Source organism: Silurus meridionalis, chromosome 8 (assembly GCF_014805685.1).
Source record: "Silurus meridionalis isolate SWU-2019-XX chromosome 8, ASM1480568v1, whole genome shotgun sequence".
Taxonomy (NCBI): domain Eukaryota; kingdom Metazoa; phylum Chordata; class Actinopteri; order Siluriformes; family Siluridae; genus Silurus; species Silurus meridionalis.
The window spans coordinates 20949090-20964973 of NC_060891.1; the positions used below are offsets into that span (position 1 = coordinate 20949090).

Genomic DNA, 15884 nt, shown 5'->3' on the forward strand with positions numbered 1-15884 from the left:
ATACTCATGACACCAACAGGTGAAACCAGAATAAACACAAATCCCCAATATAGTTATAATTACAGCCCACATTAGCTTGATTGTTGTTGTTGTTGTACATATAAGAATTATTCTTACTCTCTAATTAAAATGTACTATAAAGAAAAACCAAAGTGGTGTTGATTGGATGGAAGATGCTTGTTTGTTTTTATGATGTTGGATATTTCTGTGACGTCTCTTAAGACGTCACAGAAATAGTGAAATTTGGTCACGTCTCAAACATTATTAATCAGCTTTTCTGGGCTGTCTGGTTCATATGACTATTATTTTCAAAGCTTCCATTCTCAGATTTCATGCTTTATTGCTATAGGTGGTGATGCACCATGGTTGAGGTCTAAGGTGTGAGGCTGAGGTCTTATCATGCTCATATTGTCTTTCACATGCTTTGGGATGTTTTGTGTAGCTTTAAACTATACTGCCGGTTTGGTTTTAATGCTTGACTATGACAACTACTGAGCATCTGGGCTCATGTTTTCATATGGATGCCTTATAGGGGATGTAAAGTAAGATCCCATTGTAAGTTGATACACAATAAAATGTTATTTTATGATGATCTTTTTTTCTATAGATGAAGGAGTTCACTTATCCTATTGGCATTTTATTATTTTATGTGCAATCAGCATACACTTATTAGAAATACCCAATACCCCATTGCAGCATTGCAGGGATTCCAATATGTTTGAGGGAAATATCGCACTAACCTTCATCGTTGTTATTAGACTGTTATAGAATGTGTGTGTCCTGCAGATTGGCTGTCTGGTTGAAGATTATCTCAAAGAAATTAAATGCATTTAATTACATTGCCAGATATATAATGCTTTATTATTATTCAGTAAAAAAACAGAAAGATTCTTCAGCAAATATCTTTGGTTGGAAAATCAGCTTAGCTTGTGGTTTGCATGATAAGTGGGTTTCATATGTGTGTGTTTTTATTGTTTATATCTGTATTCATAGCTGTATGGAGGTTTTACAACCAGTGTAGGTATATTTAAACTAAACCCTATGCTTTACATTAAAACCAAACCAACATCAGAGTTCTAGCTATATCTTTGACTATCAAACTTTTTTGTTAGTGATTAAGTAGCTTGAATGCCTGACAAACTAATTTAAAGATTAACCCAACGCCACAAAGTCTGGAGCTTAGTCTGCTCTATGTAACTGTTACCTCGTGGTTACCTACTGGCCAACAAGTGAGTTATACAGTATGTATAATTACACATTATTTTAATGTATATACTGTAGCTACAATGTTCAAGTAGGTTCGCAGGCAACCAAAACATGGGACTAGGCAACAAATTGGAGCGTTTGCTTGTCCATTGCTCTAGATAATAAATATATGATTTTGTCCACATCTAGACCCTTAAAGTCGTCAGATTTATTATGATATGCAGGTCACAGTTTGATGGCTCGTCTCAATCCTGTATTGGTTCCCTGGTGGACTTCTGGTTAGGATGCGGCACTTTCACCGCTGCGGCCTGGGTCAGGTAACCAACCCCAGCCATTAGGGTTGCACAAGCCTTAGTGCCGGTCCAAAGCACGGATAAATGGGGAGGGTTGCGTTAGGAAGGGCATCCAGCGTAAAAACATGTGCCAAATCAAATATGCGGATGGTCCGCTGTGGCGACCCCTAATGGGAGAAGCCGAAATAAATTATTTTGTTAAATTTTACACAGTAAATCAGCTGACTGCTTTTTCTTACCCATCATATTACTATATTCATGATGTGTGATGAAGTTGCCTTTTTTTTTATATAAATTCACTGAATCAATTTGAAATTGGAGGGCTCTTTTGGGACCCTAGACCTCTATTGGCTCTGCACTTAGGGAACTTAGGGACTAAGGGAGTAGGCTAAGTGAATGAGGAGGACTGCTCTGTATGGGTTGTGACTGCAGGGAGACCGGAAAAGTGCATGAAGGAGAGGAGAGAAGGTCTTGATGAGAAATTGAGAGAGAAAGAGAGAAAGACGGGAGATGGATGAGGACACGGGGGGACATAATCCACCAGGGGAGGACAAAAACCGGGGGGATTGGAGAGAAGAGAGAGACAGAAGTCATACAGAAAGAAAGAGATTTAGCATCGTGTCTGTGTGTGCATGCATGTTTGCTTGATTTTTTTCCCTGAGAAGCAAAGGTTGGAATGGACGTCCAGTCACAAGTGCTGATTTGTCACAGCACAATGGCCTTGCTGAACTGGCAGAGCCACAGCGGCCCAGTGAGGTGCCAGCGTCCAGCCATTAGCGCCACTCACCCCCAATTACGGCCTGATTATTCTGCCATGCTCTAATTGCCTGGGGAGATATGCTAATGCCTGTCATTTGGGATGATAAAAGATGCACACAGGACTCGATGCATTATTTAGCCGGCTGGCTGGTGGATGAAGGATGTGGCATGCGCTTTAATTGCTGAGAGGAGAGGTTAAGCTGAACGAGCAGTTGAATTAAAAATGAGGAATTTACCATTTATTTATTTATCTCGCTGGTGTTTTAGTCTCGCTGTCTCTGCATCTCGCCAGCAATATCTGTTGTGGGCTTGAGTGTGAAGAACAGCAAATGAGAAAATAAAACAAATAAATAAAACGCATAAATAAAAACATTTGCGGATCCAATAAGCGCTAAATAAATATGCTATGTGCGGCTGTGTGTTCGTATTGGTGCGGTGTGCCTGTGTTTGAACGTGGAGTTGTTTGAATGCAGAACCTTTGTGGCTGGTGGAAAAACAGTACCTCTGCATGACGCCGTTTCAATTTCATTATCCACATGTTTGCATGAAAGGCTTCATTTAAATCCAGACGTTTCACTAGAATACAAATGGTTCTGCCAGTTTCAGCCTTTAGAGCAGCCTCTCGGTTGTGTGTTCTGTGAAAGAAATACAATTCAAACATATCGAACTGTTTATCGTGTTCTGTTGTTTATACTGGATATCTTTGCTCTAATCATTCACATTTTACTCATTTGGTTTTAATACAATGATACATTTTAGCCAGGAAACAATGAGCAGTTGGAGAAGGGTTAAGGACCTTGTGCAAGCATTAAACAATGGCAACCTGGCAGAGCTGGTATTTGCACTTCCGACATCCCGAACAGTAGCTCAAAGCTTTAACCACCATCCAGCACTGCCTATGATTCAGATCCTCAAGCTGAGTACTCCACATGAGCTTGGCTGCTTTTCAACGATCAAAGAAAATTGGACCGAACTTCATAATCCTTTGTTTAGCAACAATCACTGCAAGGGTTTCGCTTCTTTTGCCAGGATGTAAAATAGTCTCAGATGTACAAATAAGCTTTAAGAATATTCAAGAATGCACCTCTTCTTTTGCCTTTATTGGGAAATATTTAGTTCTTTAGTTACCTGAATTATTTGTTAGAGAAGTAAATTTTTTTACATTTTGATTCACTGACCTATCAGTAAATGTTGAGGTGTTTTTGACTTGTTAGATTTTTACCCATATTTTTTTTGCCAATTTTTAAATTTTCACCCCAACTACATATCATTGACTTCTACTGAGACACATCCACAGCATGTTTTAAAAAAGTTGCTCAGGCATCACAGAGACACTCACTTAACGGAAAGTGCTAATTGGCCTCTTTTACATGCAGGAGCTCACATATGCTCACACTTGGATAAAGATTATAAAGAGGAATACATCTTCCCAGAAAGCACCAGTTTTAGTCTTTTGGACTTCTAGCCATGGATTACTGTGGTGTCATGATGGTACAGTGGAACCCCGTTGTACGAGCAACCTATAGTACGAGCAAACGGAGATACGAGCAAACTCGCTCGCAAAATTTTACCCTGTTTCACGAGCAAATTTCGAAGACACAAGCAAACCCACGCTGCCGGTTCCCCGTAATTGTGGCCGCGGGGGCGTGGCCGAGCGGCGGTTTGTAAATGAAGGGCGGGTCCGGGAGCAGATAGGCAGGGGATTGCCTCACCTGAAGTTAATGTGACCTGATGATTGTTCTCTTTTTTCAAGTGATCGGAGGGTGCAATTAAGGAAGAGAGCGTGTGTGTGTGTGTGTGTGTGTGTGTGTGTGTGTGTGTGTGTGTGTGTGCGTGCGTGCGTGCGGGCACTAAGTAGACCAACACAAAAAAAAATAAAATAAAAGTGGCTCCCGTATTCATACGCTCTCCCACAGTAACTGTTTTTAGTTTTATACTTTTATTTCACTAGAAATCTTAAAAAATGTCTCCCAAGAAAATCAGTGATGGTGCTGTGAAAATGAAAGGAAATAGAATTACCATGGAAACCGAGAAGGTTACGAGCGTGGTGCGCGTCTCACACTCGCAATCAACCACTATCACATGAGTAAGTGTTAAATTATGTTTATATTACGGTAATTTGCAGTGTATTTGTTTTAAAAATAGGCTACAAATAGTTTTTAAGTGCAGAAATAAGCGATCGAATGACATATCGGAACGGATTAAATCACTTTTACATTCATTCCTATGGGGAAAATTAGTTCGAACTTACGAGCAAATGGACACACGAGCAATTTTCAAGAATGAATTATGCTCGTACAACGGGGTTCCACTGTATTGATCTTTCTCAAGTTCATAAGACAAAATGTTCCATTCTGGAGTCTAGTCTTAACAAGGACAGTATGGCGTTATGAGACACGGTGAAAAAGAAGCATTGAGGAAAATGTTTAAGCATGAGGCTTTAAACTGACACGTGTGGATAGCCAGAATGGGAGCCACTTGCTGAGATTAAAGTTTTTTGCAGTTCCCAGACATCATGCAATTGAACAAAATAATCCCAGTTTTTAAATGCTTTATTTTCTGGTTTAAAAAAAGGCATCTTCATAAATCCAGGAGCATAATGTCAAACTTTTGGATGTGGTAGCACATTTAAAGTACTTGCCAAAGCAGAGTTATTTAAAAACCCTCTCACACTCGTGTATTTTAGTTTTGCCTCTCTCCATTAGCCAGCTTGCTCGAGAGATGAAATGTTGGTCTGAATGAGGCTTCATTCTTCCGGTCTGTGTTTCAGGCTTAATTGTATCTTTTGAAGGGTATTTCTGTGTAAGCGCTACATGGGGGATTCCATTAGCTAGTTTCTTCCTGCTGCTTGCCATTCAGGATGATTTGCATGGCATTTCAGCTGGATTTGTGTGGACTATATGGTTTAGGATGAAAAACAAAATGAGCACATCAGTGCTTTTAAAGGCTTACTAGATTTACTAGATCTAATTTGTCATCTGATTATATGTTGGGGACAAAGATGGAGAGTCTGCATGTCAGCGCTTGATCGTAAAAGGTCTCCATTGATAAGGAGTTCACTACATCAAATTCTTTAGGATCTCTGGTTTAATAAACCAAACACCAGGCTGGTCCCAAGAAGACAGACTTTCGCCCTCTCACCTTTTATTTCTTCTTTTTCTGACATGTCCTTTAACACCACAGCAATCATGTTAAACCGTTGGGTAAAGCTGTAGCACAAAGAGACATGTCCCAAACCACCTACACTATAGTAACTTGTTTCCATAGGCTCCAAGGTCCCTGCGAGTGCTGCTGGGGGCACAAATGAGATTTACACTGGAGGGTGAGAGGAGCAGGTTGCCAACACCCCATACAGCAACACTAATGAGAGGAGACAGTGCCAGTTCACTGTGTTTATTCCTTACCTCCTCTGTTTGTTGGATAGAGTGTGAAATTCGCTGCTCATGTGCAGTAGTTGTACCAGATTTGCAGTTGGACATTATATAATATATATGTGACATAATGGACCATATTTTATAGACACACCACAAAGGAGCAGTGGTAGGTAGAGTAGTACAAAATACCCAGACCTCTGCAGTATAATTTGCATGGTTTTTGTGACATGTACTAAAAGTGAAAGTTGTAACCAAGAAAATAGTTTATCTGGTGAAAAGAACTGTTTAAGAACTTGCTTTTCAAATTACATTTCATGTGCCATAATTTTTAATTAGATCAATCATGTTACTTAACTAGCATGCAATGAGTTGTAATATAAAGTATATAAAAGTACATAAATACAGCGTATACGAAGAACGTAATGTTAGCTGACTAGCTTAACTTAGCCAAACGCTGTGGTTTTGGTATCTCGCTTGGTTTGTTAGCTAATCAGTTAGTCAGCTTAATTTAAGCATGTTTCTAGCACACGACAGAACATCAGTGTTTTCTTCAGTCAGAAACATTATACTGTAAAACATGATAATATCTGGCTAGCTTTTCTATAGCTCACTCTGCCACCTAATGTTTTTCTTGTACATGTTTGGAAGCTGAACTGTAGAATGTCAATATGTCCATAGGTTTTTATCTCACCTAATTTGCAGATCATCTTCACACTGTTTGCTTTGAAGCAGTTGTAAGCGCAATATACACATTGAATCGGCTTTGAGATGGTTCCACTCTAAGACCGATGACTAAGCATTTGCTGCGTAGTGTAACTTTTTGGCAGAAGATGACATTATTTTGAGTGGAGCTTCTAACTGAATGATATAATATTGTTTTTTTTAAACTGCCTTACAGTTAAACTTATTTCAGTTTATTACTGTTGAGTTTATTAGTCACTTTCATATCTGCCTCATTTGACAGTCCGTGGATACCAATTTCAATGATGATGTATGTTGTAAGCAGTGCCTATGTAGTGTTGTATGTTTGTGCAACTGGACCACAAGCCACTGAATGATCCAACTCCTCCCCGTCTAGACTCTTTGACCAGAGTGATAGTTCTCCGTACTTTCTCTTTTCTCCCAGCGATTCTCATTAATTCACATCTGAGCACACTCCGAGTGCATGCCGGTGGGGCTTTTGTGTGAAGCAAATCTCATTCCTCTCAAAATTACAGTGTAGCATTTCCCCCGCTTATTGAAATGCTTTTAGCCATGTGTGTCTGTGCATGGCTGTTGAGACATTCCCTGATGCATTGCTTGCTCTTGAGTGGCAGCTTTTCCTGACAGCAATAAATAGGGGGGATGGGATGGGGTAGGGCGAGGGGGGTAATGTAGAGGTGTCCTGGTCCACAACTCACTGGTTACTTAAATGCTGTGTGAAAATATGCAGGTTATTATATAGAGGTCTGGGTATTTCAAAGTAAGGGGCTATTATCACCTCAATATTTTTCTTATTATGACAATTACATGCTTCAGGAGCGAATTAAGTGATACAAGATGCCAACTGGGAGTAGTTGACAGCTATTTGGAGACTCAGAGCACAGAGCAATTTGCAGCAGAGCGGCAAACAAATTGGATTTGGGCCACGTTGGAAAAGGACCCAACTCCTTGAATATTTGGACTGGCTTGCCGCTCACTTCCAATAACACCTTTTTGTGTAATTGCTGCCTTCAACAAATATTACCTTCCATTTGTCAATCGTCAGCCAATAGTGAGCTGTGCAGCTGTTCTGCATACAACTGGAAAAGACAGGTGGCGATAGTGAAACCTCCTAATTTTTACTTTTATTACTTTCCATCTATAAGGTTACTACCTTTGTGTACTATAAAATATCCTGGAGTAACACTATGATGATTATTATGTTGCTGTTGTCATATTCGGTACCGAATTATAATATAAACAATAATCTAGACATTTATTTACTTTCCCTCAAACTGACTAATTGCAGCGATTACACAAGTAAAGATTTTTAGGAAAACAGTGTTGCTTCAGTCTATTGTTGTTTTAATAGCATGTGACAAAATATCTTGATAAAGCGATTAGATATCCTCATAGCCTTCAGATTTTGAACAATCTTTTATTCATTTGCCCTCCTTCAGGACCTGTCAGGCTCCATCGATGACTTGCCCATGGGAACTGAGGCTCCTCTCAACTCAGCCATCAGTGTCTCTGGTCCCTCCAACAGTCAGGGAGACCAGGGGAACCAGTCTCAGTCTCCGTTTTCACCACACACGTCTCCTCGTGTCTCCAGCATGCGCCCTGGACCCTCACCTCCTCCAGTAGCCTCTCCAAGTCCTGCTGCTTCCAACCAGATCTCCCCTACCAATGGCCCAGGTAAGCTCACATCACGTCCATTGTTTTTTCTTATATATATATATTTTTTAATACCTTTGTTACCAGTGTTGTGCTAGTTACTAAAAAATAGTAACTAGTTACAGTTACTCGTTACTTCATTCAAAAAGTAACTCAGTTACTTTGTTGATTACTTACACCAAAAAGTAATGCGTTACTGTTAAAAGTAACTTTTTAGTTACTTTTTAAAGAACGTTCTTTAATGTTCCCATTAATGCCCTTTTATGCCTTATGGTCTATACAAACACAAAACTGACTTAAACACAAAGTAATTTTTAAACACTATTTTATTAAAGTCAGACCTGCACAAACTGAATATATCACAAGGATTTTTGAAATAAATAACAAAACAAGCTGAATAATATATTCACAATCAAAAACTAAAGTGGCTTCTGCTGTTGTGTTGAGCCTAAAAATTTTCCTTTCACAGCTTAAGTATGAAAACTATCAACAATGTAGAACAGAACACCGGGTTAGCTTCTAGCTTCTAGCTTCGTCGAGGCATGGAGTTTCTGGAGTTGCTGTTTATTGCAGTAGATACGAGCTTCGAACCAGAAAGACACAGCTTACATTTGACTAAAATGTTTTTGTCTTTATACTTAACTAAAGTGAAATAATGATCACATTTCCACTTTGAGAAACTCGTCTTGCTCTCGCCTCGACTCGCCATTAATGCCGCACAGACCTAAATAAACGGAGACACGCCCACAGTGCGTTTTCTTTGTGTTTACAGTGGTTCATCCTCCAATCCTACAATGCGTCGCTGCTGTAAACAGGTCAGACTGTAGTCTACACTTCAGCCGAAATTCATTCATTTAAAAAAGTAACGTGTAATGCACCATACGGTAACGGTAACGGAGTTACTTTATTTTTAAAAGTAACGCGTTACAGTATTAGTTACTGTCAAAAGTAACTTCATTACAGTAACACGTTACTGCCCAACACTGTTTGTTACATTTTAATGATGAGTTTACTGCTGGTTTGGAGTATTGTGTCCTTCAGAACATGGCCCTCATGCCTGTAAATATGTATTAGTGCAAAACTTGTGAGTTAAAATCTTTTTTTTTTTTTTTTTTTTGTAGCTATGTCCATTATGTGAATAGAAGCCAGAATTCTGTGTAAGGCCTAAGATATCATTAAATAGTTGTGATCCTCCTACAAGGCTAATTAGACATGGTGTGTCTGGGAGAGCTAGCCTCATTTAAAGCTACATACTCATTTATTCTAATCTACATTTATGCTAAACAAAGTGCACTAAATCCAAATCATTATATTTTCATAAGTGCTTAGATTAAAGGAATAGAATATGTTACGGCAAGACGCTATTAAAAATGGATGTGGGTTTTTTCTTTTTTTTTCTTAGAATTTCGGATAAACTGATTCTCTAACATGACTACTCTGTACAACTGTACAAATAACATTTTAAACCTAAGCAGTCATATGTACACTATAAGGTTGAGGGACACTTGACAGTAAGACTCGTATGTGCTTTTTGAACATCCCATTTCACATGTAGTTGTCATTTTCTGTTAAAATAACCTCCAATCTTCTGGAGTGTAACTGTGGAGATTTGTGTTCATTCAGCTACATAGACTTTAGTAAAGTCAGGTTCTGCTATAGGGTGAGGAGACCTGGGGTGAAGTCAGTGTTTCAATTCAGCTCATGTAAACCCATGTAAAGCATATCCTCATGGAGCTGGCTTTGTGAACAGGGGCACTGTTGTGCTGGAACAGATTTGGGTCTCCTAGTTTAAATAAAGGGAAAATGTAATGCTACCACAACCAAGGACATCCTATACAATTGTGTGCCTCTCACTTTGGGAAAACAGTTTGGAGAAGAACCACATATATAATGGTGTGTGTATATATAATATAGTTTTTTTAGCATTTACAGTGTTTTGCCTTGATGCACATTTGTGTGATGTGTAGCTTCTTTGACACAAAGCATTCTTGTTTAAGGATTTCATCTTGAAATGTTTCAGAAACAGGGCTATCTCCATAGTTTTCTAACGTCTGTGCCAGTTATGTCATTTTTGTTTGTCAGGATTTGTTGCCTCATGCGTTCTTAACGGGAATCCTGGCGGAATTGTCACTGCGAGCTGAAGACAGCCATATGTTGCTCTTTATTTAAAACAGATATGTGATTATATAAAAACACCCGATTCGTAGGCATTGTCTGCGTCTTTTACCCTCAGCGGGAATAGACGAGCGAATGGCAAAATTGCAAACTTAATGAATTTTCATCAGGCGACGGACACGAGCGAGTGACACTTAAATATGAAATGCAGACGCAAGCTCGTCTGCTGCCTCAGCCTCCCTGACGGAGTTTGACCAATACGGACTGTCAATCATTCTGTCAAGGCGGGACCAATGCATGAGTGCACTCCTGAATCCTGCGTGTGAATGGCAGATGCTGCGTGATTGACGCTAATGAAAAGCAGACAGTGTCTTCTGACGTGAACAGCGGGCATTGTATGGAGTCGGGAACCTTCAGTGAAATATAGATGCAGTATGACAAGGGAAAAATATGGAGCAAACAGGATTGACTGGTGACAACATATTTCTCAGGTATGTCTGAATAAGGGACAGGGAGAAGCACAGTGTCACTCCATGTTGTTAGTCATGATTGATGAGCCAGAATGAATATGAAATGCATTAGATCTTATTATAAGCTTGGCACGAAGGCTGATTGTTGCAGTGCAATGTTTACAGATAAATTACACACTTGGTTCAGTGAGGATTATATTTTAAAATAGCGCATGTCCATTTTATTAAGACTCAATGGCTGGATGTCAATGATTTAAAGGTTGTGGGTTTCATGCACCAGAGTTCACACTAGTGGGTTCTTTTTAAATGAAGAAGCCTTCTTTAGAGCCCTCTGCTGTCTCTGAGCTGCATTACAATTACTATAAAACCTTTTATTCTGCCTTTTCCTCAACTTGACTCCAGTTCCCCTTTTGAAACGATTCACCAGTGTTGGCAATGTGGTTTTAACATGGAAAAGTAGCTCATGCATGCTTAAAAAGTTGCCGGAATATAATAGCTAGATAATGTCTTAGACTAATTAGTGTATTCACTGAATCGTCTTGATCATTTATATAAAGGAAGAAGATTTTCGAAAGAATGCAATATATTTTTATCAGAATAAAAGTATAAATATTGTAATGATATTTATTAAAAAAAGATGTCATTTTTTTGCATGTGGAAACCCAAACTATTTATTATTATTATAAAATACTGTATTATCTCTTTAATAACAGATAAAAAGCAAGTAATAGTGAGTAGTGAACTAAAACAGTTTTAATGGAATAACTATAATTTATTACTTGTAAATGTAGCAAGAAATGAGATCGAAGAACAAAGATGTCTCTGGGTTGGACAAATAGCAGTGATCAGTGATTGGTTTTTGGGAACAATAGTGATCAGTGATTAGTCATAAGGGACTATAATGATCGGTGATTGGTTGTAAGGAACAGTAAGGATCAGTAATTAGTTATTGGGAATAATACTGATCAGTGATTGGTTATTGGGAACAATAGTGATAAGTGATTGGTTGTTGGGAACAACAGTGGCCAGTAATTACTTATTAAAAACAATAGTTATTAGTAAATGGTTATTGGGAACGATAGTGATCAGTGATTGGTTGTTGGGAACAATGGTTATCAATGACCGGTCATTGTGAATACTGAACCGTGGTGGACTATAAATAGTGATCAGCGATCCATCATTGTGAAAAGTGTTTGATTTTTGGGAACAATGTTGATCAATAAATGGATATTAGTGATTAGTTTTTAAACTACAGCATGATAACAATTAAAACATGACCAGTGACTGGTAGGAAACAGTAAAAATCAGCAAATGGTCACAGAAAAAACGGTGGTCATTGATTGGTGATTGGAACTTGATCAGGTGAACCTGCTTCTCGCAACTCATATAACCAGCAGCTTTAGTCTGAACTGGAGTGCCGTATCAAGCGGCATGGTTCCTAACTGCTGAAAAGTTGCTCTGAGTTGTCAATACTTCTATATACAGTGCATCTAGTGAGATTTCTGTTAAAGCATAAGTAATAGTGCGTTCTTGCCAGGTTAGACTTTTAGTCAATTGTCAGAGAAGGACTTACATTCTACTGAGTACACACAAAGCATTATCGTTCGTCAGACAGCAAGACGCCGTCAATACCAGGAAAAACGACAGAATATTTTATTAACGTGTAAGGAATTTTTTTCCGATTATATTTGCTATATGCTTTAAATGAGAAAGCTGCTGTTGATGTTTATTTCAGGTTGTATAACTCCCTGGTTTGTTAACACACTTTAAAAACATGTCGAATTTCCAAATAGTCGAATGCTAATTAATAAACAAGGATGTGAGCATTTTTTTTTTTACAGGTCAAAGGCTAATAAATCAACAAAAATTATTTGCATGTCATAAATTTCCAAAATATGTCTAGTATGTTTATAATCACATGATTAGACTAGGTTCGGTTATATTTAATTACTTACCACCTTTAATGATGTTCCCAAAGACATATTGCTATCTGTGCAGTGAAGCGGAGGTGGTGCAGGAGGAATTTCTAACTTTAGTCTTCAGCCTGCTCGACTGTGACCACCACTACACCTCCCTGCCCCTTTCCACAGCCTGTCAGCACTGCCTCATCCACCGGGGTGTCCACACGACAGACAGTCTCACGGGGCACCTGTCATTCTTTCCAAGTCACAAAGGGATCAGTACTAGCACCTTTAAACTTCCCTACCTTCATTTCGACACTGTTGACCCCTGACCTTTCGTTCTAGTCAGCCAGACTGGTTTGTGATTTCCTTCCAGACCGACACCGTTATTCGATTCTCTAACTGTGTTTTAGTTTCCATGTGAGATATTACAAAGAAAACTTAACTACTCATCTCTGTCCTCTGTTTGAGCTGCAGATATGAAGGGCTTGGATGATTTTCAGTCTCGGTGAAGCAAATACAATATGCCGGAACATTATCCAGCCTCGGATTCTCCTCGAGCTGCGAAGCGCCGGGCAAATTGATTTTTCCTGTCGTGCCAGATTTGTGACAGTCGAGCAGAAATCACATTGTTCAACCCAAATGTTTCTAAAGCAATTGAGAAAGCCTGCACAGTTTCTGGCTTTGGGACCATGAGCTGCATTAGTGGCAGAATCACACACACACACACACACACACACACACACACACACACACACACACACACATTCCATGCTGTCAGGAGTAGAGGGTAAAATGAGAATCCATCCGTCACCCCAAACCTGCTCAGGGAGGTAAACACTGCTGTGACATTCATGAGCACATCTCATTCTGCACTAATACAAATGGGCCTTAATAGGCATTGCTTTCTGCAAATTATTTTTACTTTGAAAGTGAAATCTGAATTTTTTTTTTTATTTGGCAAAATTCTCTTTACATTTTGCCAGCTAGCAATAAAATCTTATTACAAGAAACTCTTGCCTCTGTGACATCCAGGTCTGGACCATTAACATCAACAGGCATCTCTACATACTCTACAGTTTTGCTGCATGTTAATTTAGAGGTTATTTTCTAGATACTTCTCTCAGGATACATTCATACTGTATATGCAGCATGTTGTTTCTTAGAACCATTGTGTTTTCTCCAACTCTGACTCCGAGATAGTTTAAGCAAAGAGGTCTCAATGCAGCTCCATGTGAACTCATTATTATTCATCCCTAAACCAACCTTACTACAGAATATTCCATGTATTTGGGGATGGCAAAGTTTTATTATTATATGGTTTTGTTTTTTTATGTTTCTGGCTGCTTTTCTATATATATAGCTATGCATTTATTTATTTGGTCGAGTTGCTAAATTGAGCCATATCATGACTTGAGGTCTGTTCATTATTATTATCTAATAATTATGTCAATGCCAGATTCATTTTCTAAATTGTTTTTTGTAACTGTTTTGAGTACCTGGCAAATATTTGCGTACTTTATTTCTATAGTCATATTTGCTACAATTAACAGGAATTTGTTTCACAGCAGTTTCACAGCTTCGTTTTCAGCCCTACATCCAGTCAAGTAATTGTATTGCCATTCTTCTATATACACTGAAACGAATTACTTGTCATATCCTTTGCAAACAAGACTAGCATGCATATATATATATATATATATATATATATATATATATATATATATATATATATATATATATATATATATATATACTTGCATTTAGAAAGTATTCAGACCCCCTTTACTTTTTACATTTGTTAGGTTTCAGCCTACTATCAATTAAAGTGATTTTGTTCTTATTAATTTAGACTCATTATGACAAAGTGAAAATTCTATAAATGTCTCTAAAGTTTTCACAAATGACATATGAGATGTTACAGGTAGACAAGTATTCAAACCTTTTTCTCAATACTTCGTAACAGCTCCTTTAGGCAAGCCTCAAGTCTTTTGGGGCATGAGCAACAAGCTTTACATACCAGGATTGGGGGATTTTCTACATAGCAAATCCTCTCTAGCTGGTTTGGGCTGGATAGGGACCATCGGTGGGTCACCCCATTCAGAGAGTTGCCCCTAAGATACTTCTGTGTTGTCCTGTGTCACAGCACTGATACAAATACTATAATCCACTAAAATGATAATGTTAAACAGTGCAACGAATACTGACCGTATAAGGTGTTAAAAGAGATAAAACTCAATTGGATTTCTGTCTGTATCTGCAACAATTCACATGAATGTGTGCAGAGAGTGGAAAGTGCTGATTCTATGCAGAAGAATGCTTCTAATCCATTCCCTAAGTGAAGAAGTTTCACTGCTTGGAGCTTTACTGATGTTAATTAGGCTTTAGCATTGACCTTCTGTCTAATGCTCATTAACCTGTCCTGTGTGGTGTCACTTCCTTTTAGAAATGACCACTAGTCAGTTCTATCTTTCGATTCTTTCAAAGATGTGCATGCTCTAAACAAGATACATTATTTGGACAAAAGTATTGGGACATCTAACTTTTCGAACCATATGTGGTTCTTCTCAAAACTGTTACCACAATTTTGGAGGCACACAATTGTATAGAATGTCTTTGGATGTGGTAGCATTCAAATTTCCTTTCATTTGAACTAGAAAACCAGTTGGAGTGGACCTCAAACCTATCGAACACAGTTGTTATGAGTTAAATTGCTGATTGCACCCCTGACGTCCTCCCCCTACATCAGTACCTGACTTTCTAATGGTTTTGTGGCTGAATGAGCACAAATCTCCACAATCACATTCCAAAATCAAGTGAAACATCTTCCCAGAAGAGTGGAGGTTATTATAACAGCAAATGGGGACTAAATGTGGAAAAGCACATGCAAATCTTATGATCAGGTGTCCACAAACACCATATTTGTCCATATACTGTACTGTATATGTACAGCAGTGAACATGTAAAAGAACAGGAAGAAAAGAATAAAAAGTTGGACCAGATTTAAGAACTAGCTTTTTTTCATGCCTGTAGTCATTCATTGAATTTGAATATAAAACAAAAGTGTGTTGTGTATACACTTGTGTGTACTGCGGCAAGTCCATTGTGCTCGGAGTGGATGCACTCACTTTAGAGCGCCTCTAATTGACAGCGACTGAAGCACAGCCTCTAATGAAAGCCGTGCACTTGAGCTGCCATTGAAAACCAAAAACACCCGGCCCTCTCCATTTTTATTCCTCTTTTTCGAGGTCCATCAAGGTCCATTTAACATGACTGTAGCACCCCCACCCCCACCCCCTCCTCTTCCTCGTGCTCTCTTGCAGTCTGCCTGTCCTTCTTTCTTACTTTCCTTTAAAGATGTGATTTAGGCATACTTATGAGGGCACTTTCAGAGTAAGCTGTTTATCTGCT

General features: G+C 38.7%; 1 protein-coding gene across 1 annotated transcript in view; it reads left to right on the top strand.

Moving 5' to 3' along the window:
• The window catches only part of LOC124390282 (AT-rich interactive domain-containing protein 1B-like), a 220335-nt gene that overhangs the window by 144894 nt on the left and 59557 nt on the right, over window positions 1–15884 (top strand). The window contains exon 5 of the mRNA XM_046856120.1: window positions 7774–8008. Within this exon, the coding sequence (XP_046712076.1) occupies window positions 7774–8008 (235 nt within the window). The remainder of the gene's footprint in view (window positions 1–7773; window positions 8009–15884) is intronic.